Source organism: Arvicola amphibius, chromosome 8 (assembly GCF_903992535.2).
Source record: "Arvicola amphibius chromosome 8, mArvAmp1.2, whole genome shotgun sequence".
NCBI lineage: Eukaryota > Metazoa > Chordata > Mammalia > Rodentia > Cricetidae > Arvicola > Arvicola amphibius.
The window spans coordinates 116,842,272-116,868,332 of NC_052054.1; the positions used below are offsets into that span (position 1 = coordinate 116,842,272).

At 46.2% G+C, this 26,061-nt stretch overlaps 1 protein-coding gene across 5 annotated transcripts; it reads right to left on the reverse strand.

The window, feature by feature from the left end:
• Window positions 1-306: 306 nt before the first annotated feature.
• Plcd4 (phospholipase C delta 4) lies at window positions 307-26,047 on the reverse strand. 5 transcript variants are annotated; one of them, XM_038340468.1, is made up of 18 exons: window positions 25,666-26,047; window positions 22,394-22,488; window positions 22,100-22,258; window positions 20,797-21,025; window positions 19,316-19,445; window positions 17,688-17,919; window positions 12,199-12,400; window positions 10,274-10,418; window positions 9,253-9,405; window positions 5,777-5,974; window positions 4,229-4,324; window positions 3,951-4,107; window positions 3,297-3,413; window positions 2,564-2,736; window positions 1,850-1,985; window positions 1,231-1,380; window positions 1,045-1,152; window positions 307-530 (listed from the first exon to the last, which is right to left on the reverse strand). In XM_038340468.1, exons 2-17 carry the CDS (start codon window positions 22,413-22,415, stop codon window positions 1,046-1,048), a joined length of 2,406 nt encoding a protein of 801 aa, XP_038196396.1. In that variant the 5' UTR covers window positions 22,416-22,488; window positions 25,666-26,047; the 3' UTR covers window positions 307-530; window position 1,045. The 5 variants fall into 5 exon arrangements, 4 of the variants coding, with proteins under 4 accessions (XP_038196396.1, XP_038196394.1, XP_038196397.1 ...); XM_038340466.1 differs by having other exon boundaries at window positions 5,777-5,977; XM_038340469.1 differs by lacking the exon at window positions 4,229-4,324 and having other exon boundaries at window positions 5,777-5,977.
• Between the last annotated feature and the right edge of the window lie 14 nt (window positions 26,048-26,061).

The window sequence follows — 26,061 nt, forward strand, 5'->3', positions numbered from 1 at the left end:
TTCTGTCATTTCTAGGTTGTCATCAGGGTTTGCCCTGTCTTCTCCCAGGCCTCTCCTGTGCCCTTCCTATGCAGCATATGGAGAAGAGCCCTTGGAAACCTTGTTTCTCCCCATGCTCCCCGCCCCCCCCCCACACACACACACTTCCCCTTCTTGCCCGACAGTAACAGCCCATACATCCACCTGATTACCCAAATGCTGCCCCACCCCCACCCCATACATCCACCTGATTACCCAAATGCTGCCCCACTCCCACCCCATACATCCTGTTCTTGCCTAACAAGGACAGACCATACAGGAGCCAGATTGGGCAGAGAAGCTCTATTTAGACCAGCTAAGGAGCAGCAGTCCAGTCGGGACTCAGGACTGTGTGTTGTTCTCATAGTTCTGGGGTCAGGCATCCGTCCCCAACCTTTGGGAGCCTTGATCCTTGATAGATCCTTTCGTTGGCTCTGGATTTTGAGAGACTTGTGGGTTGGAGGGGATAATGCTTCTGTAGATTTTTCTGCTTCGAGTCCCTCCTTGTGTTTCTAGTCAGAGATAATGGGAGAAATTAACAGAAGATCTAAGGATGGGTCTTGCCTAGGGCAAGAATAAGGAGGGAATTCCAGTACAGAGTGCACAACAGTAAAGAGCAGGACAGACCAGATGAAAGATCAGGGCCTAGGTGGCTGGGAGATGGCTCAGTGGTTAAGAGCATTGATTGCTCTTTCAGAGGACCTGCGTTCAAATCTCAGCACCCAAATGGCAGCTCACAACTGTCTGTAACTCAGGGGACCAAACACCTATCAGAAACACCAATGCACATAAAAAGTCCTAGATTTGCTTAAGAAGGGCAAAGTATACTGGGGATAGTAGCTCATGCCTTTAACCTCAGCATTCTGGAGGCAGAGGTAGATCTCTTGAGTCTGAGGCCAGCCTGCTCTACATAGTGAGTTATAGGACAGCCAGAGCTACATAGTAAGACCCTGTCTTAGGGGAAAAGGAGGAAGGGAGCAAGGCAGCTTGTACCTTGATGTCTGTCTACTGCTGTGGAATACCCACCTCAGGAGTCATCCTCCTCCAAGTCTTCCCGCATGCAGATATACACGAAGATGGAAGCTGGGCGGAGGCTAGTGCCATCCCTGGAGAGCAAGGATATGTGTCGGTAGCCTGGAAATGGGCAGAAGAACTGTGTTAGGAAGGGAGCCAGAGTTGGGGTATTGGCCAGGAGTCCAAGGACTGCCTCACCTTGTTTCACGCAGGTCCAGGGCAGGGTGTATTGACCAATAAAGTTATTCCGAGATTTCCAGTTATAATCCTTTACCACAAAACGCAGTATAGCAAGTTCAGGCACCTGGACCCGGAAACAGAATGTCTGTCCCCAGTATGGATTAAAACCTGAAGTGGAGATAGGAATTAGACCATACTTAGTTGCTTTCCCAGAATTCTCATCTAATCCAGATTGCTAGGCCGTATTTTGCAAGTGAGGACTCAGGTGTAACACGCAGAAGCAGGGGCTAGACAAAATGGCTCAGTAGTTAATAGCACTTGCTCCTTTTCCAGTGGACCTGAGTTCAGTTCCCAAAACCCACATCTGATGGATCACAGCTGCCTATAACCCAGTACAGGGAATCTGATGCCCTCTTGGCCTTTGTGGACACACACAGGTGGCATGCACACACACACATAAATAAAAATCTTTTTAAAAGCATAAGGACTTTTCCCAATTCACAAGCCTATAAGGGAAAGCCAGGATTTCCTGGACTGTCCTCAATAAGAATGCAGACTCACACAAACTGTACCAAATAAAGGACAGGCTGGAAAGGAATTGGCAGTCTGGTCCCACACTTCCCATACCCAGTCTCACCGTTGTTCTCCACATAGCTGGTTTCTTGCTGCCTTGTGTCTTCAGGGACACCGAAGAGTTCGACCTTCACCAGTGGATCCACCACGGACGTCTCTTTGGTGCTGTCCACTTTGGGGAGCTGTTGGCCGCTAATGACCTGCAACCAGGGCACTGGAACTTCATGAGACCCTGCTCAGCCCAGCCTTCCCTCTCCCAGCCTCACCCTTGGGGAACAGGAACGGCACTATAACTTCGTAGTTTGCAAAACTAACCCCTCAGAGATGGCATATTCTAGTTTCCGACCTGAGATTTTAAGTGAGTCAAGAGGCTTGAAAGTAGGCACACCAATGACAACAGCCTCTTCTATAGCATGAGTGTGCACCAGGGGTTGTAACACGTTCAACAGGTAGTCCTCACAACCCTGTGATGCAGGTGAGTTTACTTAGGTGACAAAGAACTTGCCTAAAGTTGCATGACTAAAAAGTGATTTGAAACTAGGCAGTTGACTCTGACGTCTGCAACTGAATCAGGCTAGTCTCCCTCTTCTGAAAATAATTTATTTTATATGGCTATTTATTCATCAGGCCTGGGATTAAAGGTGTGTGCTATCACTCCTAGCAAAGAATATTTAACCAATTACATGCCTGTCAAGTTGAGCCAGCACAACTCCCCGTCATAGGCACACATGCTCCTATTCCACCTATTCCAGGTTCTTCCCAACAGTTTCTGTCATACCTGGACTAAGAGGGTCTTGGCCTTATAAATACTAATGGGCCTCTCAGGATCGAAGGAACTCTGGATATCACACAGGAATTCTGGCTTCAGCACGTAGCCAGAGCCACCATTCTGGCGGAAGAACCCATCACAGATATCCATGGCACTCCCTGCAGTCTGCATATTCATTGCCACTGAGAATCAGAAAGAAAAAAAAAGAAAAGAAAAAGTCACCTTGGGGACTGGGTATGATGATACAGGTAAACCCAGGAGGCAGGGGCAAGAGGAGTCCCATAACACCGTCCTAATTTTCACAGCAAGGTCTAGGCCAGCCAGTTTCTCCCCTTCCTTTCCCTTTTCCCACTCCCTCCTCTCCTCTTCCCTCCCCACCCCACACACATGCACACACCAAGATGCATGTATATTACATGCGTGCATATATATCCTCCTTGGCCTTCTAGCCCCTCTTTCAGGGAAATAAGAGGACAGTAGGTAAGGATGCCTGCTGGAGCTGGGTAACACACTTGGAAGACTAGGAAGGAGGACAAGGTTTGAAACCAGCTTAGGCTATAGCGTAGAGTATGATTCTCAGTCAGTGCCTGCTGGAAACACTCCAATAGAGAGCACCATTTTTCTCAACCTTTCTTACCCTAGCGTTCCTTCAAAACATCCCCAGCCCTGTTTCCACTAGAGAATTTACTTCCCATCAGCTGATCCTCCACTCCCTTCCTCCCAGTCCCTGCTACCTCCTCACCCATCTGGCAGCCTGCATTCCAGAGTTCCTGGGGGTGATAGTTGGATGAATCTGTCCTCAAAGCACTGGGATACACACGACATAACTGCCTGGCATTGTGCTGTACAAACTCGTTGCCTGTAAAAAGGTACAGGGAAGGAGGTGGAAGTTCTGTCTCTGAGGTAGGTCTTCCCCTTCCCTGGCCCCAAGGATCCTTTCAGCTTTCTTTGCTCTTGTTGAAATCTGAGGCTGGCTCTAGGAAGGTGACCACCTCCCCCAAATTTTCCCCTCCGAGAGCTTTGTGTCCACTATTCACAAATCTTTTCCTTCATGAGTTAGGGATGTAACTTAGTTAAGCGCTTGCCTAGCAGGCATAAAGCCCTGGGTTTGTATCCCAGCACTGCACAAACTGGAAATGATGGTATTCAGGGTAATCCTAGAACATGAGCAGTAGAGACAAGAGGATCAGAAGTTCAAGGTGATCCACAAGGAAAGAACAAGTTTGAGGTCAGACTAGGTTATGGGAGACTATCTCTAAAACAAAACCACTTTTCTCATTACCTGATCTGAAAAGTTCCTTAACTCCTTTATCTCTCTATTGCTTCCTTGTTCTGTTTCTTGGGACTTACCTACCTGCCTGCCAGACCTGAAGCTACCTATCCCACTTCTCCTAACCTGCCTCCTTGACAAGGTGCCTGGCCTTGCTCTCAGAGAAGGATGAAATATCATAGATATGGTAATTTTCTTTGGAATGAGTGAAGCTGCAGAAGGGGACAGTCCTTAAGTAGACAACCAGGGCAGACAGGTCTGGGCACAAGATGGTCGTGGAAGCCTAGAAAAGAAAGTGGACAGGTGACGGTGTTGAGCTGGAGTGGTCTGGAGAGACGAAGCTGGTGGCCATCCCACCTAAGCCTCTGCCCAGTGCCTCCCACTGTATCCCCCTCCTGCCTCACCTGGTTGGACAAGAAAGAGGACCCAGGAATGTAACTAGGAGTCTGGGCCAAAACGTTACCACAGATAAGCAGACAAGACACCGGACACGCCACAACCTGGGGACGAGGATGGGAATAAAGGCAGTCTGCATATACTGCTCGGATCAGTTTCAGCTCTGGGTTTGGAAGGTCTTCTCTGTGCTCCTTGGGTAATCAGTCTTTATTATTTTTAAACAGAGAGGCATCAGTCATCCTACCTCTCTTAAAAATAAATGAACAAGGGCTGGAGAGATGGCTCAGAGGTTAAGAGCACTGCCTGCTCTTCCAAAGGTCCTGAGTTCAATTCCCAGCAACCACATGGTGGCTCACAACCATCTGTAATGGGGTCTGGTGCCCTCTTCTGGTCTTCAGGCATACACACAGACAGAATATTGTATATATAATAAATAAATTTTAAAAAAAATGAACAATAATCTTTGGTCAAAATGTATGCATGATCCTTGCATGATGGTGCACGCCTTTAATCCCAGCACTCAAGAGACAGAGGCACGTGTGTCTCTATGAGTTTGAGCCTAGCTTTGTCTAGATAATGAGTTTCAGGTCACCCAGGGATACACATCGAGACTGCCAAAAAAAAAAAAAAGTGCATGAATCCAGTCAGATTATATCAAAGTATGCAGGTGGCCCCAAAATCTACACACGCCTGTAAAGTGAGGACCCCAGAGTATTATCTTTGGATTTATCTCCTAATTCCCATTGTCATCCCTACACATGACAACAGGTTTAAACACCACAGCCTCAGCACAGGGTAAGTCAGAAGTCAGCTGAGGAAGCCATGCAATTGCACAAGAGAAAGAAATGTGGACTTCACACCTGGGTCTCCGAGGTCCCACCAATGCGACCTTTCCTCACTTGGCCCCCCATATCTGGATACTTCTGGCTCCTCCTCAAACTGTATCCTTTCCAAAACATGCTCTCTAACTTATCCCATTATAGCTGAGACTGAGGTCCCAGCTATCAATGGTCCAGTATCTTCTTATTCAGCCAATAAAATAGCTACATACACACAGAGAAAGAGACAGAGACAGAGCGGGAGAGACTGACCAGAGGCCTTCAGATTTGCCTTTAAGAGTTGTGTCCAGAGTCACTTAGGTCCTTCATCTCTCCCTGCCTTCCTTGTCTTCTTTCTTGAACTCACCTACCTACCCGTCAGGCTTGAACCACCGCATGACACTTGGACCCCAGAGAGAGCCAAGTGAGGGCCTCAACTAGAATGGTTCTACATTTATCCATTTTTAATAAGAAGCTTTGTCTAAGATTTCATGATCCAAGAAGTTGGAGAGCCATAGCAATAGCTGTGTAGATGGCAATGTATAATGCATAGTTATGTGTAGATGATACAATACACAATGATGCTGCAGATGTACTTTTAGGACTCTTTCATTGAGAGGAAAGACCTTGTTCTCCTTGGGTTTCCACCCTGCCTGGCTCTAGACTGTTCAGAAACTGGCCCTTGGTTTGTGATGCATGCAGACCAAATGCCATTACAAAGAACTAGTCCTGATTCACCTTCTTAATGTGCTTGTTCCTAGAGGTCAGCTCCTGGGACTCAGACTGAAGCAGAGCATCCAACTCAGGGTAGGGGTCTGCATCCAGCTCTGACTCCTGATTGTTCTCCAGTTCTTCCTCTTCATCAATATCGTCAATAACCTCAATCTCCTCAATTGTGTTTAACTTCTTTCCTTTCACCAAGATCTTCCCTCGAAGCTGCTAGGGAACAAAAATAAAGAGACCTGTCTACTTGTCTGCTCAAGCCCCTCCTGAAGATTGCGGAGGTCTTACCATCTCAAACGCCGAAGGGAGTGAGCTATCAGAAGTTTCCCAGAGGGTTTGGTTCCTCCATACATATGGTAGAAAGACACTTATTCTCAAACAAACTTATAAAAACAATCACTAGGTCCTCGCATTTCACACACTGAAAACTCCCTTAGGTTAACACCTATACAAAGCATAGAGAAGTATGGAAAGAGAGAATGTTTTTTTTTAATAGTCTTACCATGGAAGAACCTTTAGAAAGCATAGAATCAGGAGGTAGACCTCAAGCCTGCAGTTCCAGCACTCTGAAGGAGACACCCAGGACTATATGCTAAAACATGTCAAACATGCTAGTGTATGCTGTAATCCCAGCACTCAAAAAACTCAAAGCAACAACAAGAAGCCCTTCTTTTCAACGTTTTCCATTATGAACCATCTCACTATGGAGTGGTTGGTGGTTTTTCTGTCCTGTGGATCGGAGTATAACTGGGTATTTTTTCTGGAGAAAAACTCGACAATAATTATCAAAATTGTCAAAATGCAATCTGTCCCCTCCGTGTGTGTGTGTATGTGTGTGTGTGTGTGTGTGTGTGTGTGTGTGTGTGTGTGTGTGTGTATTTTGAGAAAGGGTCTCATGTAGCACAGGCTGACTTCCAGCTCATAATATACTAGAGACTGGCTTTGAACTTCTGATACCCCTGCTTCCATCTCCTAAGTGCTGGAATTACCACCTCTGGCTAGAATGTAAACTCTTTGGCTGGCAGTTGGCAGTTGTGCACATCACAATACCACCACCAATGTACCTAGAATACAAACGCTTTAACCCAGAAATTCAAAAGAAGAATAAATAGACAAAATGCATGTACAGGATGAAAATTAACAATCTAAGTGTCTCCTAAATGTGTAACTGAATAAATTACAGTCCTACATAGCACCGGCATAGAACAGCACAATGAGGAGCTATTAAAAAGAAAAGAAAAAAGTTCTTATACCACCTGGGCAGTAGTGGTGTATAATTATTAAGTATATATATACACACCAGCATTCTGTCTGCATGTACACATGCCCACCAGAAGAGGGCACCAGATCCACTTCAGATGGTTGTGAGCCACCATGTGGTTACTGGAAATTGAACTCAGGACCTCTGGAAGAGCAGCCAGTACTCAAATTCTGAGTCATCTCTCCAGCTCCAATGGTGCATACCTTTAATCCCAGCTCGCAGGAGGTTGAGGCTAGCAAGTCTCTATTAAGGCTAGCCTGGTCTACAGAGCTTGTTCCAGGACAAAGGAAGGTAGTGCACAACTTTAAGAGGCAAAGGAAGACAGATCTCTGTGAGTTCGAGGACAGTCAAAGATACACAGAGAACCCCTGCCTTTAAAAAAACATAAAAATTTAAACTAAATTAAAATTTAAAAAAGGAAAAGGAAAAAGAGGAAAAGATAAGGGGTGTAATTTAGTGCATAGAGTGCTTTCCTAGTATGCACAAGTCCCTGGGTTCAAATAGTGTTTAAACCTGGTGTGCCGGTACACACCCATTATCATCCCAGCACTCAGGAGGTAGAGGCAGGAGGATCAAAGGTTCAAAGGCAGCCTCAGCTACATGAGACCCTGTCTCTAAGAAAGAAAAAAGAAAAGAAAAAAGAAAAAGCTGGGCAGTGGTCACTCATACTTTTAATCCCAGAACTTGGGAGGAAGAAGTAGGCAGATCTCTGAGTTTGAGGCCATCCTGGTCTGCAGAGTGAGTTCCAAGACAGCCAGGCTATACTAAGAAACCCTGTTTCAAAAAAACAAAAAAGAGGAAAAGATATTCATGAAAATATACTTATGATATGAAATAAGAAAATATGGGCAGTAAATCTCATTCATAGTTTTTCTAATATGTACATATATATGTTTACTAAGCTTAAAAAATCTATTGATGGTGCTGAAAATGTGATTCGGTTGGCAGAGAGCTTCCTCATAGACAAAGCTCTGGGTTTGAGATCCAACATATCATAAATGGGGTGTATGGCACGTGCCTGTCATAGTAGGACTTGGGAGGTGGAGGCAGGAAAAGCAGAGGTTCAAGGAAAGAGCATCCTCAGCTACATAGAACAAGTCTGAGATCAGCCAGGGCTTCACGAGAACCCAGCTCAAGGAGGGAGAGGAGGAAGAGAAAGATAAGGAAGAGGAGGAAGTGGCTGTGGCGGTGGCTGGAAGTAGCTCAGTAGTACGATGTGTGTTTAGCATGAGGGAAGTTTAGGGAATAGTAAGGATAATTCCACTGGGGCCAGCAAGACGGCTCAGCGAGTGGAGCACTTGCCAAAGCCCGGTGATGCAAGTTTGATCTCCGAGCCTGTGTGGTAGGCGGAGAGCCGGCTCCTATCGGCCTCCGAACGCGCACCACCACCACCTCCTGCCTCAAAACAAACAAACAAACAAATGTAATGCTTGAAAAAAATCTATTGATATATACTGCCATGAAAGTGCTTGGGGGCTGGAGAGATGGCTCAGTGGTTAAGAGCAATGGCTGCTCTTCCAGAGGACCTGGGTTCAATTCCTGAATCCACATGGCAGCTCACAGCTGTCTGGAACTCCTGTTCCAGGGCACATACTTGCAGGAAGCACACCAATGTATATAAAAATAAATAACTTATTTTAAAAAAAAAAGAATGTGTTTGAGATCATAATGGGGAGAATTTCCATGCTCAATATTGCTTGTAAAGTTTGTACAAATTATAAACTATCAAAAACTATCAAAGCTGGGCGGTGGTGGTGCACACCTTTAATCCCAGCACTTGGGAGGCAAAGGAAGGCGGATTTCTGTGAGTTTGAGGCCAGCCTGGTCTACAAGAGCTAGTTCCAGGACAGGCTCTAAAACTACAGAGAAACCCTGTCTCGAAAAACCAAAAAAAAAAAAAAAAAAAATCAAATAACTAAGGATGGAGCTTAGTTAGTACAGTGATTGCCTAGCATGCACAATGCCCTGGGCTTGATCCCCAGAACCACAGAAACTAGGCATGGTAGTGCATGCCTATAATCCCAGTACTTGGGAGGTGAAGAAAGGAGGATCAGGAGTTGAAAGTCAGCCTTGGCTACATGAATTCTTGTTTCAAAACAAAACTCATCTATAGGTATCTTAAAAAGCAGGAGAACCCTTGTGAAGATAAAAGGGGACAAGAGGAATGTAGAAGCCATAGTGAGGGACTGTGAAAGCCACAGTAGCGCCTGGCTGGCCACAGGGTCCCTACCTCTGGAGAGGGCAGCTTATCCATCAGCAGTCCATCTATGGTGGTACTCAGCAGCTGCTCTCCCAGGATCTCAGTCAGATGTTGTGCCAAGGTCCGCTGCTGCTCCCAGGTGCAGTGGTTCTCCAGAGACAGGATGAGGGGGTAGTCTGAGAGCTGGCAGAGAGAAGGGCATGGTGCCTTCTGAATTATAAGATCCTATGAGCCCCCACTCCAAATCTTGTGTTTCTAGGCCCCCATTTATGAGTATACTGATTGCTAAACTCCCCCAACCCCATTACAGGGCTCTGTGAGAACTTGATAGATCTCAGGTCCACTGCTTGGGACATACCCACACCTAAGGGTCACTCATGAGACCTCAAATCTTGTAACGATACCAAATCTGGTCCAAGTCCTTCTGAGGCCTTTTGAGTTTTCAGTCTCAGTGTGGATGACAGGCTATTCCCCTAGTTATGAGCTCACATTACCTTCTCATCCTTAGATCCCTATTGTCTCCCAGCCCAACTCACCACTGTCTGTTCCCCTACCCATCCTCGCCTATATAGATAACAGAAAAATTTAAAAGTACTTACTAGGAACTAGTGATTACCTGTATGAATACTAATTACTAGTAACATATCCAACACTGAGTCATAGTAATCCTTTAATATTTATCTCATGCTTTAGAGTTTTTTTTTTTAACAAACAAACAAAAAAAAAAACCCTTTTATTGGCAGGGTAGTGGTGGCACACGCCTTTAATCTCAGCACTCTGGAGGCAGAGGCAGGCAGATCAGTATGAATTCAAGGCCAGCATGGTCCACAGAGTGAGTTCAAGGACAGCCAAGTCTATACAGAAAAACTGTGTCTTGAAAAAATAATAAAAAAAGAAACAAAGAACCTTCTTTTGTCTCTATTACTCTGCTTGCACTGTCTCCCTGCCCCTCCACCCTCACCAGGCCAAGTCAGTCATATTTCCCTCAGACCTTCTTGCAGGTTTTGTTTTGTTTTGTTTTGAAGTGTTGTTCCCAACCTGGGGCTACTACCTGGAAGGCATATTGTGCCAGAGTCGCCACGACATCTTTGAACAGGATACGAGAGGTCAAGGTGTGTCCGTGGTAAACAATAGGCTCCCCTCCAGGTCCATCCCATACATCCACCTCCACACAGCGGCACCCCCGCTTCAAGGCCCTGCAAGAACCCCAAACCCCCAGAGGCAGGAAGAGGTCAAGATGAAGTCTAGCTAGGGAGCCACCTCTCGCTGCTCTGGAAAGAGAGGCGCTCACTAGCATTTGCCCGTCCAGACCACTTTATGTAACATCTCCACGGAGACCTCAGGCCGCCATGGCTGCAGCTCCACCTAGCCCCAGTTCATAATCCTCCCTAGCAAGTCATTACACGTTATCTCCCAATATTTCCACTGTTCTGGATGTGTCCCAATATAGCACCTGTATCATTCGAACGCCTAGGAAATCCACCCCCCACCGATGTTTGAAACGGGGTCTTTTACCAATCAGCCTGGAATTTACTACCTTCACTTATGCTGGGATTGTAGGCATGCACCTCTCTCTCCAATAGGATTAAACACAGGGCCTCATAGATGCTTTGCTGAGCTACAAGTCCTTGTATCCTTCAAGCCACCCGGTCACTCAGTTGCCTTGACTTCAGTCTTGTCTTGATTAGTCACAACAATGGCAACTACCACTTATAAACTACTGGCTCACAGATTGAGCCCTTTGGTTTTCACAGGAACCCTGACAGAATGGGCACTGTTATCATCTCTATTTCGCAGAGAAACATAGAAAGGTTAAAACATAGAAAGGTTTGTTAGCTCCCAGAACACCAAACGAGCTAGAATTTGACCTAAAGTGAACTGATTCTGGAGCTTATGGGTTTTTTTGTTTTGGTTTGGTTTGGTTTTTTTATATGAGTTGTTCTGTCTGCATGTATGCTTGCACTCCAGAAGAGGGCACTAGATCTCATTATAGATGGTTGTGAGCCACCATGTGGTTGCCGGGAACTGAACTCAGGACCTCTGGAAGAGCCGTCAATGCTCTCAACCTCTGAGCCATCTCTCCAGCCCCGAGCTTATGTGATTTAACTCTACATCCCACTGCCTTTCCTTTAAAGCAGTGGTTCTCAACTTGTGGGCCTCGACCCCTTTGTCAAATCTCTGTCTCCAAAAATATTTATACTATGATTCATAGCAGTAGCAAAATTACAGTTATGAAGTAACAATGAAAATAATTTTTTTTTTTGCTTTTTCAAGACAGGGTTTCTTTGTAGCTTTGGGGCATGTCCTGGAACTCGCTTTGTAGGCCAGACTAACCTCAAACTCACAGAGATCCGCCTGCCTCTGCCTTCCAAGTGCTGGGATTAAAAGCGTATGCTGCTACCACCTGGCAACGAAAATAATTTTATGGTTGGGGTCACCACGACATGAGGAGCTGTATTAAAGGATTGCAGCATTAGGAGGTTGAGAACCACTGCTTTAAATAATTCTATTTACAGCCGGGTGGTGGTGGCGGCGCACACCTTTAATCCCAGCACTCGGGAGGCAGAGGCAGACAGATCTCTGTGAGTTCAAGGCCAGCCTGGTCTACAAGAGCTAGTTCCAGGACAGGCTCCAAAGCCACTGAGAAACCCTGTCTCGAAAAATAAAAATAAATAAATAAATAAAAAAAATAAAATTTAAAAAAGAATTCTATTTACTAGCTCAAAAACAAACAAATAACAACAACAACAACAAAAAACACTAGGACCCCTGAATTCTCAGAATATCCTAGCCTGTGACAGAGAAGAATTCCGTTTATCTGTAGGATTTTATTACCATTCTGCTAATAGCCAAGATGTTCTCCAAGTCTCTCAGGTACCCAGGGAGCTGAGGTCCCTAAGCTCTCTCTATCTCAGTCCCTGTTATCCATCCCTCAGTTCCCCGCAGAGAGTCCACCTCATGATACTGCCACTGTACCGAATGTATCCTTCCACGCTGCTCTGGCCACAAAGCTGGTCCCTCAGTAGGTAGGTGTTGTGAGAGGAGTTGATGTAGTAGTGGCTCAGAGGCTGAGTCATATCCTGGTATACAGGGAGGCAGTCTGGGTTGAAGATGTTCCCGTCCTTTGAGCAGAGGTATCTGAGGAAGCCGTCCTTGCTCAGTACATGCAGCAGTCTGCCTAGAGTTTGAGTGGGGACACATTAGGGGAAGCTGAGTGAGTGCCCGGCACCCCCGTGAGCCTCTGCCCTGTCCCCTCCTGGGGGCCCACCCCTCAGATGTTGATTCCCAGTCTGCAGATCAAATCTGCCACACGTTGTACCTTAAAACAGACCTTTCCCACCTATCTATCTAGCCTTTCCTTTCTTCCTTCCTTCCTTCCTCCCTTCCTTTCTTTCTTTCTTTCTTCCTTACCTTTTCTAAAAACAGGTTCTCACTATGTAGCCCTTGCTGTCTTAGAACTCTCTATGTAGACTAACTAGGCTAGCTTCAAACACACATAGATCCAGGTGTGATGGCACACACTTTTCATTTTGGCACTCAGGAGGCAGAGGCAGGGGAATCTCTGAGTGTTAGACCAGCCTGGTCTACATAATGAGTTTCTGGAGAGTCAGAGTTACATAGTGAGATCCAGTCGTGGAAACGAAGAAAACAAAAACCAACCACATAGAGATTCTTCTGCCTCTCTTATGTGCTTTGGCTTAAAGGCATGTGCCACAATGCCTGGCACATGCTCTTCTGCCCCCACTTGCATGATGTCATGCTCTCTCTCTCTTTACATTTATTACTTTCTTTGTGTATGTGTGTGATGTGTGTGTAAGGGTGCATTGCTATGATGTGTGTGTAAGGGTGCATTGCTATGATGTGTGTGTAAGGGTGCATTGCTATGATGTGTGTAAGGGGTACATTGCTATGATGTGTGTGATGTGTGTGTAAGCGGTACATTGCTATGATGTGTGTGTAAGGGGTACATTGCTATGATGTGTGTGATGTGTGTGTAAGCGGTACATTGCTATGATGTGTGTGTAAACGGTACACTGCTATGTGTGTGATATGTGTGTAAGGGGTGCATGCCATGATGTGTAAGGGATGCATTGCTATGATGTGTAAGGGGTGCATTGCTATGATGTGTGTGTAAAGGGTGCATTGCTATGATGTGTGTGATGTGTGTGTAAGGGGTGCATTGCTATGATGTGTGTGATGTGTGTGTAAGGGGTGCATTGCTATGATGTGTGTGATGTGTGTGTAAGGGGTGCATTGCTATGATGTGTGTGATGTGTGTGTAAGGGGTACATTGCTATGATGTGTGTGATGTGTGTGTAAGGGGTGCATTGCTATGATGTGTGTGATGTGTGTGTAAGGGGTGCATTGCTATGATGTGTGTGATGTGTGTGTAAGCATGCATTGCTATGATGTGTGTGTAAAGGGTACACTGCTATGATGTGTGCGATGTGTGTGTAAGCATGCATTGCTATGATGTGTGTGTAAGGGTGCATTGCTATGGCACAGTTGAGAAAGTCAGAGAACAACCTGCAAGCATCGTTTCTCTTCTTCCACCATGTGGGTCCCTGGGCTCTAACTCAAGTTATCAGGCTAAGCAGCAAGCACCTTGCCCACTGAGTCATCTTGTCAGTCCCCACCTTAATTTTTCTGAGTGATTTTCTTTTCTAAATAAATTGTCTCTATTTATATCAATAAAAATATTTTGTCAGGACCTGGTGGTGCACACCTATAATCACATCACTTATGAGGCAGAGGCCATGGGATATTGACTTTGAGTTCAAAGCCTTGGCCACATCATGAAGTCATGTCTTAAAAAAATAACAGACTGCCAGATGGTGGTGGCGCATACCTTTAAACCCAGCACTTGGAAGACAGAGGCAGGTGGATATTTGAGTTAGAGGCCAGCCTGGTCTATAAGAGCTAGTTCCAGGACAAGCTCCAAAGCTACAGAGAAACCCTGTCTCAAAAAACTAAAAAAATAAAAAATAAAAAACCTAACCTAATAAAACATTCTAGTTCAGTGTTATCCAACAGAATAGTCCACAACCATGAGAATGCTCTACACTGTGTTGTTGGACACAGTGGCCCTAGATACATGTATCTATGAACATTTGAAATATGGCTTGTGTGCCTGAGGCAGTAATTTTATAATTTTAGTTGATTTTGACCCATTTAAATGTACATAGTCCTTGGAGTTCACAGTTGTCATAAAAGATAGCACAAGCCAGGTGAAGGTGGCACACGCCTTTAATCCCAGCACTCGGGAGGCAGAGGCAGGCGGATCTCTGAGTTCGAGGCCAGCCTGGTCTACAAGAGCTAGTTCCAGGACAGGCTCTAGAAACTACAGGGAAACCATGTCTCGAAAAACCAAAAAAAAAAAAAAAAAAGATAGCACAGAATCACATTCTGAGGCCTAAGGATATACCTAGAAAAGTTATTAGCAACCTGGCCAAAGTGTCTATGCTTTCTTCCTTGGGCTATGTAACTATATGCCCAGTGCTATGACCTGTGGTATTTAGGGAGACATATCAACTTCTCCTTAGACTATACTCTTGCTGAGGAAATGGCCCTTTGATTCCTTCAATGCACCTCACTTTTCTTAGTATGGACTTCATACAGTACCAACAGTGACTAGCAGCCAGCGGGCACTTGCTCCATACAAGGACATTATGTATGGCCGCTAATAACACAGTGAGGTCAGTATGCTATACAGCTACTGCGGCAAGTCAGCTTGCCCAGGTCGCATGGCTATTTTAAGTGAAGGATCTGAAATCTGAACCAGATGCCTTGCACCGCTGGGCTGTGAAGCTCACTGAGAATAACTCAGCTTCAGAGAGGCTTGGTTGGCAGGAACCCCAGTGTTCATGACCAGCTTCCTAGATCTAGGTTTGACAAATTATAGAGTGAAGAATGGTAGGAATTTGGGTAGGAAGTTTCAGCTGAAGGCCCTACTTCTCAACACATGCACTGGTGCGAATTCAGTTCTTAGCACGTGTGTATTAGGGGCACACTCAAGCCATGACAGATGTAATTGGTGTCATTGACCCTGCTCTGAAACAGAAGCGCTATTTTTCTTTCAGACGTCCTCAGTCTTATTTCCTGGCTAGCATGGTTATACACACTTGTTTTTGTTTGTTTTGTTTTGTTTTTAGAAGACAGGGTTTCACTGTGTAGCCCTGGCTGTCCTAGAACTCACTCTGTAGACCAGGCTGGCCTTAAACTCAGAGATCCACCAGCCTCTGCCTCCAAAGTGCTGAGATTAAAGACATGTGCCATCACACCCAGCTTGAAATCCTATTTCAAATTTAAGAAAAGATTTTGTTTAGAGTTTTTGGGGGGCAAGGCAAAATATTTTTTGTTTAGAGAAAAAGATTTTTGCCTTAAGCCAGGCGGTGGTGGCGCACGCCTTTAATCCCAGCACTCGGGAGGCAGAGGCAGGCGGATCTCTGAATTCGAGGCCAGCCTGGTCTACAAGAGCTAGTTCCAGGACAGGCTCTAGAAACTACAGGGAAACCTTGTTTCGAAAAACCAAAAAAAAAAAAAAAAAAAAAAAAGATTTTTGCCTTAGAGTTCCTATTGTTCTCTGAGTACACCCCATAAATCACTGATACTCTTCTTAACATGTTGTTTGACTCTGGGTTCCAGGAGGGCAGTGTTCCTGTCTGGTCTAGGCATCATTGTCTCTATGGTGCTTGGCCTAGGTCCTGACACATTATGCTCAATAAGAATTTCTCACTGGGGGCTGGAGAGATGGCTCAGAGGTTAAGAGCATTGCCAGCTCTTCCAAAGGTCCTGAGTTCAATTCTCAGCAACAACATGGTGGCTCACAGCCATCTGTAACAGGGTCTGGTGCCCTCTTCTGGCCTGCAGGCATACACAGACAGAATATTGTATACATAATAAATAAATATTTTTTAAAAAAAGAAAGAAAGAATTTCTCACTGGGTGGTGGTAGCACATGGCTTTAATCCCAGCATTCAGAAAGGCAGAGGCTGGTGGATCTTTGAGTTCAAGGCTAGCCTGGTCCACAGAGCAAGTCCCAGGACAGCCAGGGATACACAGAGAAACCCTGCCTCAATAAATAAATAAATAAATAAATAAATAAATAAATAAATAAATAAATAAATAAATAAATTCACTAAAGTGAATGAATGAACGAATGAACAAATGAATGAATGAATGAATGAATGAACAAACGAATGAATGAATGAATGAATGAATGAGTGGGAGTGAAAGTTGAGGCCCGTAAATCCTGGATCACGTGGCCACCCCAATCATCCTACTCTATATTTTCATGAGAGATGAACTTGGAGGATGATCTGGTCTGGATTCCAGTTCCATTCTCATTAGCTGCTAGCTTTCAGAAAGTTGTTTAATCTCTTTTATTTGTATTTTATTGTGTTTGTGTATAAGTGTGGTATGTGTGTATGTGTACAAGTGTGTGTGTGGTGTCCAGAGAGGAGGTCCAGTGTCCTTCTACCATTGAGATAGGGTTTCTCACTGAGCCTGAAACTAGGCTGAGAGCTAGCGAACCCTGGTGACTGCATCTCTGGCCTCCACCTGCTGCTCTGAGGTTGTAGACACACCCATCACCATGCTGGCCTTTCACATGGGCGCTGGGGTCTGAACTCAGGTTTATTGCACAGCCCGCACTCTCTCCTGTGGAGCCTCCTCTCCAGCTCCCCACTGATTCTTTGAAGATTTGAAAATCTCTGTTTTACTATTTCTAAAACTGACTTAATAATAGAGCCTATTTTATCAGAAGGCTAGGACAAGCCCAGAGTGCAAAGATGCTGGCACATTGCGGGTTGCTCAGGGAAATCCCAACGGATCGGTCATTTCCCACTTTACAAAGCTGCAGTGAGGACTGAGCTAAGTAGAGTGTCACTGTGCTTTGTGGATGCTTCACTAGTGATAAAAACTTCTCACACGCCGCCACGAGAACGGGGGCGGGGAAGTGAGGGGAAGGCTGTTTTAGCTGCACCTGCCAAAAGCCAGATGAGTGGCCTCATCCCTGCCCCAGGCCTAGGCTGACTGGATTCCTGATTCAGGAGCTTAAGGACTTAAGCAAAATGACCCTAGAGAACTTCCTGGAATAATCAGGAAGCTAACACTTAAAAGCACAGCAGCCGTGAATCGTTGGGAAAAGAATCACTGCATGGGAGGGGGTGAGAGTGAGAGCCGTGTTTTCTTCCTCCACTGAGGGCAAAGTTAGTGTGGTGAGGAATTCTCCGAAAGCAAGAGGATGAAAATGGGAGCATGAGACTCGCTTCCTTCTCAGAAATGAAGATCTGTTTCTGTCTTATCTGACAGGGAACGGCTGCTCTGCTTCAGGAGAGCGGTCCAGTGAGGTGACTGGAAAGGAGGCCAGGAGAGGGGTGGACTCGGCTTCCCGACATCAGAAGGCTCTGTCTCTGGGTTCCCCATACTCCATATCCAGCATCTATGCACCCAGGTGTCCTTACCATTCTCTGAAGGTTCATAACGGTCAATGAATTCCAGAGCAAGGTCGGGGGCGTGGTCTCTTTCTTTCTGTTCCTCTCTAAGGAAATCCACAAATTCCAGCAGGGTTAGCTTCTGTCCATCTGATGAAAAGTTCTCAAATAGTTGCTCAACCTCAGTACGCTTAGTCAGTGCCTTATAGAACTGTACAAATTCTTCCCCTTCTAGAGTATCAGACTGGGACACATTTGCTGTCTGCAAGAGAAGATTTAGCAGGGAATGGATAAACACTTCCCAGTAGGGTTATGACCAGCAAGCTTCAGGACTCAATCTCTCTCTCTCTCTCTCTCTCTCTCTCTCTCTCTCTCTCTCTCTCTCTCTCTCTCTCTCTCTCTCTCTCTCTCTCTCTCTCTCTCATGGGGGTACTCCCTGACACACACACCATGCCTGACCTTTTACACAGATGCCAGGGTAGGTGAGTCCTATTCTCCTATTCTTACATGGCAAGCACTTTACTACCAGGCCTGTAAAAGGGGCATCTTAGCATGTGTTTATAAAAATCTCACAAACTCCTGACATTTCATACACGTCACTCCAGGAAGAAAAAGACAAAGTTTTAGCCCTATAATTTGCTGGAGGGAAAATTAACCAGAAAGGTTATATCTCTCAAAGGTCCTCGAATGGTTAGACAAGAACGGGAAGCAATGATGCGTGCCTTTAATCCCAACTTAGGATCAGGAGTTTGACAGTAGGTTTGAGGTCAGTTGGGCTATATTTGACCCTGACTCAAAACAAGCAAACAGCAACAACTAGTCAGAATCTGTCACCTCCTCTTTAGTCACATTGCAGATGGAATTTTTTGTTTTGCTTTGTTTGTTTGTTTGTTTTTCAAGACAGGGTTTCCCAGTAAGAAGTCAGAGTTCCGGGAAGCTCTCGTAAACCAGGCTGGCCTTGAACTCACAGAAATCTGCCTGCCTCTGCTTCCCAAGTGCTGAGATTAAAGGGGTGTGCCACCACTTCCTGGCTTGCAGATGGAATTTTGTAGTGGGCACCTGTGACACTCTGCTTATGAATAGGAAGTCCAATAATAATATATTGGGGCTTTTTGTTTTGTTTTGTTGAGACAGGGTCTCTCTATGTAGCCCTGGCTTTCCTGGAACTCTCTGTAGACCAGGCTGGTTTTGAATTTAGAGCTCCACCTGCCTCTGTCTCCCAAGTGGTGGGTTTAAAGGTGTGTGCCACCACTCGACTCCAATATAACATACATACTGGTTTTGTTTTTTTGTTTTGTTTTGTGTTTTCTGGTTGTTTGTTTTTTTTTTTGTTGTTTTGGTTTTTGGTTTTTTAAGACAGGGTTTCTCTGTGTAATAGTTCTGTCTGCCCTGGAACTCGCTCTGTAGACCAGGCTGCCCGAGAGTGCTGGGATTAAAGGCATGTGCCTCCAGTGCCACACAGGATTATGACTCATTCTCCCAACAAGACAGAGGGGCCAGCACCATTTCCCACACCAGTCCCACTGAGCTGATTATGGTAATAGAGATACAGTAAGGATTGAACAAATGAATGTTGGCGGCTGAGCAGGGGCAGGGGCTTTCTGACCAAGTGAAAACATGGTCTGGCTGTCTCCTGCAAATCCCTCCAGCAAACGTACCTGAAAAAGACGGAGGGCATAGTCTTGATCCATTTCCACGTTCATCAGGAGCAGCAGCCGCTGGGCTTCTCTGAAACTCATCCTGCCATCCTGGTTCCTGTCCCCTCGCTGGAACCACTCGCTCACCCATCCAGCTCCGAGTCAAGGCAAAAGTCCTGCGTGTGCCGTGCTGTGCGCTCATCCACTGATACAGTCTCCCTCCCAAGCCAATCCATTCTCTGCGTGGCTCCTAGAATAATCCTTCCCCAGCATAAATCTGTCTTGTCATTCATTGTATGGCTCAGGTGCCTGCAGGACTCACCTCCCCGTGGTCTACAGAGAGAAACCTAAATTCTGACATAGAAGAGAAGATGCCCTGACCCTTGTGACCTGATCTGGCCCAGCCCAGCCCAGCCCAGCCTTCTCTGTGTGTCTGTCTTTGTACTTTTGCCAGTCTCAGCAACACCATCCCCCACCTGCTTCCTTCAGTCTGCTCTCTCCGAGCCTTCATCTATGCTCTCCTCTCAGACAGGAGTGCCTTTCCCTTCCTCTTTCTTCAGGTTTGAATTATGCCGCTTTTCTTTCTTTCTTTGACAGGGTCACATATACCAAGGATGACTTTGACCTCCTGATTCTTCTGCTTCTACCTCCTGGGTATTGGAATTACCAGCACTAGTTATGATGCCCAGGGTATTCGGTATTGGGATTGATCCCAGCGCTTCTTGCATGCTCGGCAAGCACTCTGCCAACAGAGCTACATGTCCAGTCCAAATTTTAAGGACTCAACTCACATGCTACTTCTCCCTGGCACTTTCTCAGAACACTCTTACATAGAGTCAAGTAGTCCTCTAATTTGGTACTTAAATTATTTACATGAATTGATTCTCTCCTCTAAGTACAGTAATAAATGTGGTCTCATTAATCTTGATGTTCCTAAAGCTAAGCATAATGGTGGCTAGCCTGGCTAATTGGTGCCGAGTGAATGTTTACATGAAGTAATGGGCAATCTAGGAACTGCTTTTCTATTTACTGGAGGGTGGGTCTGTAAGCCACTGTGTGTTGAGGTCAGGGGTATCAGAGGACTAGAAGTCAGTTCTCCCACTATGTGAGCTCCAGGGATTGGATTCAGGCTGTCAGGGTTGGGGACAAGCACCTTCACCGGCTGAGTCACGTCACTATCTAGGAATCTTAGGGAGGCTGCACCATGACACTCTCTAGGAGCTGTTTCCCACACCTGGGTAGTGAACGCCACTGGGGTGTCTGTTCAGCTCACAGAAGCAGCACCACCTTTTCCTCCCCTCGCTGGCCCTCCCTCCTAGCGTGGACTTGAACTCTTATTCTCAGGCTCTGACTGGCAGCCGCTCATTTCTCTTTCAGAATCGTCAGCTCTACTCTACCCGGATCCTCTGGCTTTCCTATCTCTGTACCCCTCCCCATCTTCCCCGGGTTTGCAACATCCGGCCCCTTCAGTGGCCCACACTCTAACTCCATCTGGTTGATACTGGTCCAGCTGCTCCTGGTAGTCCATGCTGGCAACGAGATCCACCAACAGCTCGAGTCCTCGCATCCAAATCTGGGCCTCTTCAACACTGTTGGCTACCAGGTCCAGGTTGGGGCGGCGACCGTGAAAGACAATGGTGAATCCTTGCTCCAGGGGGAACTCTTCCATTAGATTGCGCAGCAACTCGGAATCATGGCCCTTACGTATTGTCTCCACGTCAGAGATTGAAACTGTCAGAGAAGAAACAGGTGGGAGCCCTAAGGAAAGGAGCCCTGAGGAAAGGGGATGAGGGATGGTGACCAGGACTCCTTCCTCCGTGAAGACACAGAGAGGAGAAACCTGAGCTTCTGAGAGCTGAATCCCAGGGACAAGTGGACAGGGTGCCGGAGACCCAGTGATTCAGGAGTTGGCATGAGTCAGCGTTTTCTTAATCAGCACCGCACAGCAGAGAGGTTCAGCTAGACCTGGCAAGACCTGACTCCCAGTCACCGGCTGGCAGTGTGAAGAGCCAAACTTAAGCTCTCAGTGTCCACATCCTAAACGGTGGATGGTCCCCATTCACTGCGGGTCACAGAGGTTCCCACGGAAGAACTAGTGAGGAGGACACACATATCTGTAGAATAGCTACATCAAAGAGTACAGCGGATGCCTGTTTCAGGCTTGAAGGTTTCTTCTTTCAAGGTGCATAGAAGGGAGCCGGAGAAATCCCTCCATTCCTTACCTCAGCTTGGGGTGGTGTGGTTTGTGACTATTGCTATCTCTCTAAACAGACTGCTTATTCTGCCATCAAGTGTTTACAGGTATAAGAGCTGGCCTATTAGGATGCGTTTTATGCTCTGAAATACTGTAATGGCTAACATTTATGAACTTTGCCCAGGTTTCAGAGCTCATGCTAGATGTTTCATACATTAGCTCATCGAGTCTCTATAATTTATAGGTAGGTGCAGGTTAACCCTCATTTTGTAGATGAGAAACCTGAGTTCAATTTGTCCAAAGCTACTCACCAAGAAAGTGGCAGAGCCAGGGTTTTAATCTAGACGGTGTGATACAGTCATGACCATAATAAATAACCTATTATTTATAGAGACTTATCACATGCCAGGGCTCTTCTAAGCCTCTTATGTGTAATAACTAATTTATCCCTCATTACAGGCTGGTTTGTCATCTTGTATAGAGCCACACAAGTGGGCCTGCACAAGAGACCACTATCACAGGATCCTGGTCCTCCCCCTGCCCTCAAACGTCTGGATTCCTCTGAGACCTTTCCACCCGTATACCCATGCACAGCTATTAAGGTCACTCACAAGTGGGCTTGGCTATGTCATCGGCTTGCCGTGCATGCCAGACTGTCATGCCGTCATTCTGAAGTCTGAAGAATCTTAGCTTCTTCCAGAATTTGGTCCTCACCTTGCGCATCATCATGCCTTCTTGCATCAGCAGCAGGTCCTGATCAGTGGTCAGTCCTGAGCCAGGAAAAGCAGGGGCTCACTTAGCCAGCGGAGAGGCTGGAGGGCCTGGAGGAGATCTGTAAGCAGCGTCTAACCTCCTTCATTCCCCAGGCTTTCCCTCAAGACCTATCCTCCTGCAGGGGTACTCACGGTCTTGAATCTGAGATGCCATCACCCACTGCTCCACCAGCTGGTGCCAGAGTCACTTAAAGGAACAAGGAGGAGCCAAGGGCTTTGGGTGAGTCCTAGAGATTAAAAGAACAAAAGAAGGAACTCAGGGTTTCCTTAGTGGCATGTATCAGGTACTTCATCTAGTCTGTAGCTATCTGTACTTTTGCATTTGCTGACTCTGAGGTTTAGCTAGGTGAAGAAACCTGTCCCAATTCATGCACAGATTAGAACTCACGATACACAGAGCTATCTTTGTTAGCTAGTTCCCATGGCTATCTCCTGGGAGGGCTAAAGCAGGACGTGTTCTAGACCACTCTCTTGCTACCTACTCCCCTTATGTTACTCCACACCTTGCTCATTCCCTGCGTTCTCATTACTACGGCCTACCATCTTGTGGCCAACAGTTATCAGAACCTTGAATCTGTCCACACCCTAGCTGTCTCTCCTTCAGGTAGGATTATCCCAGCTTTTCCCTTCCTGGAGCCCTGTCTACATTCTCATCTATATTGTGTCAAATTCCTAAAGAACTAGGGTAAAATCTTTTATTTGTTCTTTCTTTGAGCAGAGTCTTAGGTAGCCAAAGACAGGTCTTGAACTCCTGATCATCTTTCCCACCCATGGAGTGCTGGGGTCACAGATGGAAATCACCATGCCCAGAATCACCTAAAAGACAGTCAGTCCTTCCTCTAAATGTCAGCTTCCACCTTGTGGGCCTTGGGCTTTGAAGACAGAATTACCTTCTCTGTTCCTGTGTCCAGGAGCCTTACATGTCCTGGAATATGGGAAGCCTGAGAACAGAGCCCAGGAGCCAGAACAGTTTCCCAAACCAGCCTTGGAAAACCACTTTGCCATTTTCCCCCATCCAACCATTCCAGAGCGATGGTTTTAACTTGTAGCTATGTGATGTATAATCAAGAGAATTCCAGCAGCACCTCAGGAAGCCACAGCACATGTGAGACCTGAGCTTCATGGAGGAGACTGGAGGCCAGGAAGACTGGCTGTCCTACCAGAGTCAGTACAACTGCAGTAGAAAGCAGGTCTATCTACGACCAGCACAGAGCTCACCAACGCCTCCCTTAGAAAGAGCCTCCTCCAGAAGGCAGGTTGAAGGAAGGTCAGGAATCAGTGGGGGACACTGGTGATCTCTCTCTCCTCTCCATCATCTTCTGGGTCCCCTACATCCCACCAAACAAGTTCCTTTTCTTCCCATTTTCTTGACTTTCCCATTCCATGCCTGACCTCTTTCTTTTCCTTTCTTCCTAGCTCACTCTGTTCTCTCTCACAATCCTCTCTGTGCACTCAAGTCATGCTTTTTGTGTTCTCTTCTTGTCCTTCTCCTCATCCTTTTCCCCATCACCTTTTCCTGCCATTCCCCTCCTTTATCTCCACTAATTCCCAACAGCTCCGATTCTCAACTCCTTTACGGATTTTGAATCTATAGTCCAGGAGAGAGAACACGTTGGTTTGGACACTCAGTAACATGCCCCTCCTCTCAGTCTCACTTTTCCCTGTATCCTAGGAGACTGACTAAACAAAGTGCCCAAAGAATGTATGAGAACCTAAATGTTCTAGGGCTTGGTGCTTCTGCTGGTGTCTGAAAGGGAGGATGGTTACAATGGATGCAGGTGCAGTGGGGTGAGAAGAAACAAGGGGTTTGGGAGAGGGGGCACCAGTAAGGACACAGAGGATAAAATCTCAAAGTAAGAGAGATTGGGCCAGCTAGACACGATGGGAATCTTAACACTTGGAAAGTTAGAAGTGAAAGAATCAAGTGTTCAAGGTTATCCCTGGCTACATAGGAAGTTTGAGGGCAGCCTGCGTTCAGAGAGAGAAGAGAGAAAACGTAACACATATACATCTATTTGGAATCTTTGAAGATACAGATAATAACCTCTGTAATAAAGACACAAACTTTCCTAGTACTAGTGGCCCAGTATTACAGAGCAAGCAAGATTTGATCCACTACCTCCAGGCAGCGTTGTATCACCTACAGATGGAGTTCGGAAGTGTCAACAGATATGTCAATAACACTACAGTAAGATTCAGGATCTCAAATGTCTTTCTGAGGGGCAGGAAGGAAGAGAACTATTTTATCTAGTTCCTTGCTTCTAAGAGGGGTTATGGCTAACCTGGTTCAGATAAATTGAGTAGGATGGCGCTGGTCACAGGTCACAGCCTTTGGAATGTTAGAACTTACAGGCTCTCACAGCACATAGACTTGAACCGAGATCACTATCTCCTGAAGTCTCTTAGAATTTGTCAGACCAAAATTTCCAAGAATGAGGTGTGAGGATATTTAGTGGGCATCTTAACAAGCATGCCTGGTACAAAGGCAAGTCTGGGAAGCCTATTACAGATCCAGAAGCTGTCTGCGGTCTCAAGTCCCATAGCACACAGCAGGCTGGCGTACTAAGAACTTGCCCTGGCTCATTAAGCAGCAAGGAACAAAGCACAAAACACAAATCCTGACTCTTTCCAAGGATGTCTTAAAATTATCTCCCTACTGCCAGGAGTTCTGATACCACGTGGGGTTTGGACAGTCCTCATTTGTTAACCCTCAACAGTCTATTAATATATCTTTATTGATGAGTAGCTACTCTTATTCTGCCTCTTCTCCTATTGTGGTGGTTTTACCTCCGAGAAGTGGCTAGCGTCAGCACTCCTGGTCCTGGACAGATAAGAGTTTTCTCTATAAAAGGGTGATTGAAGCCATGCGGTGGTGGTGCACGCCTTTAATCTTAGCTCTCGGGAGGCAGAGGCAGGAGGATAGCTGTGAGTTCAAGACCAGTCAGGTCTACAGGCTCCAAAACTACAGAGAAACCCTGTCTCGAAAAACAAAAACAAAATAACAACAACAACAATAATAATAATAATAATAAATGTGACTGATACAGCTAGAAATAAAACTCTTTAAGCGTGGCGGTGGTAGCAGCACAAGCCTTTAATCCCAGCACTCGGGAGATAGAGGCAGGCAGATATCTGAGTTTGAGGCCAGCCTGGTCTACAGAACGAGTTCTAGGTCAGCCAGGGCTACCCAGAGAAACCCTGTCTCGAAAAACCACAGCAAACAAACAAAACTGAATCAGAGGTTAAACAGAAGAGAACCAGGAGGAGGGAGAGAGCCCGGTGGAGCCTCAGGGTGAAAGGAGCCTAGTTAAACCTAATCAAGATAGGCATGCACCTGTAGCGCTGAGTTAGGACTCAGGCAGGCATGGATAGAGGTTGGTTGGTTAGAGCTCCAGGGCCCTTACCGCGGGTAAGGTAGTAGCGATCCTGTCTGCGAGCAACGCCTCCGGAGCTCTGCAGTGCTCTCCGCGGAGAACGGGAAGGCTCAGCCCGGCTCCTCTTCTCCTTTGCACTTGACTGCTTCCACCTTGACTGCAGTCTTCAACTGCAGTTTGCTGCCCTGACTGGCAGAGTTACAGCCAAGGAGAAGGAGTAGGCTTGGGAGAGGTGGGAGCGCTTTCCTCAGTCCAGCCGATCTAACTCTTAAAGGCCTAGGACACTGGTCAACGTGAGGAGTTGTGGGGGTGGGGTGGCAGAAAAGGATTAAGGGAATGGATTGAGGTTGACAGGCAACGCATCTCCAGGGAGAAGGAGCCTGGCTGTCTTTTATCTTGTTGCCTCCCTACCGGTACCCCTTACTG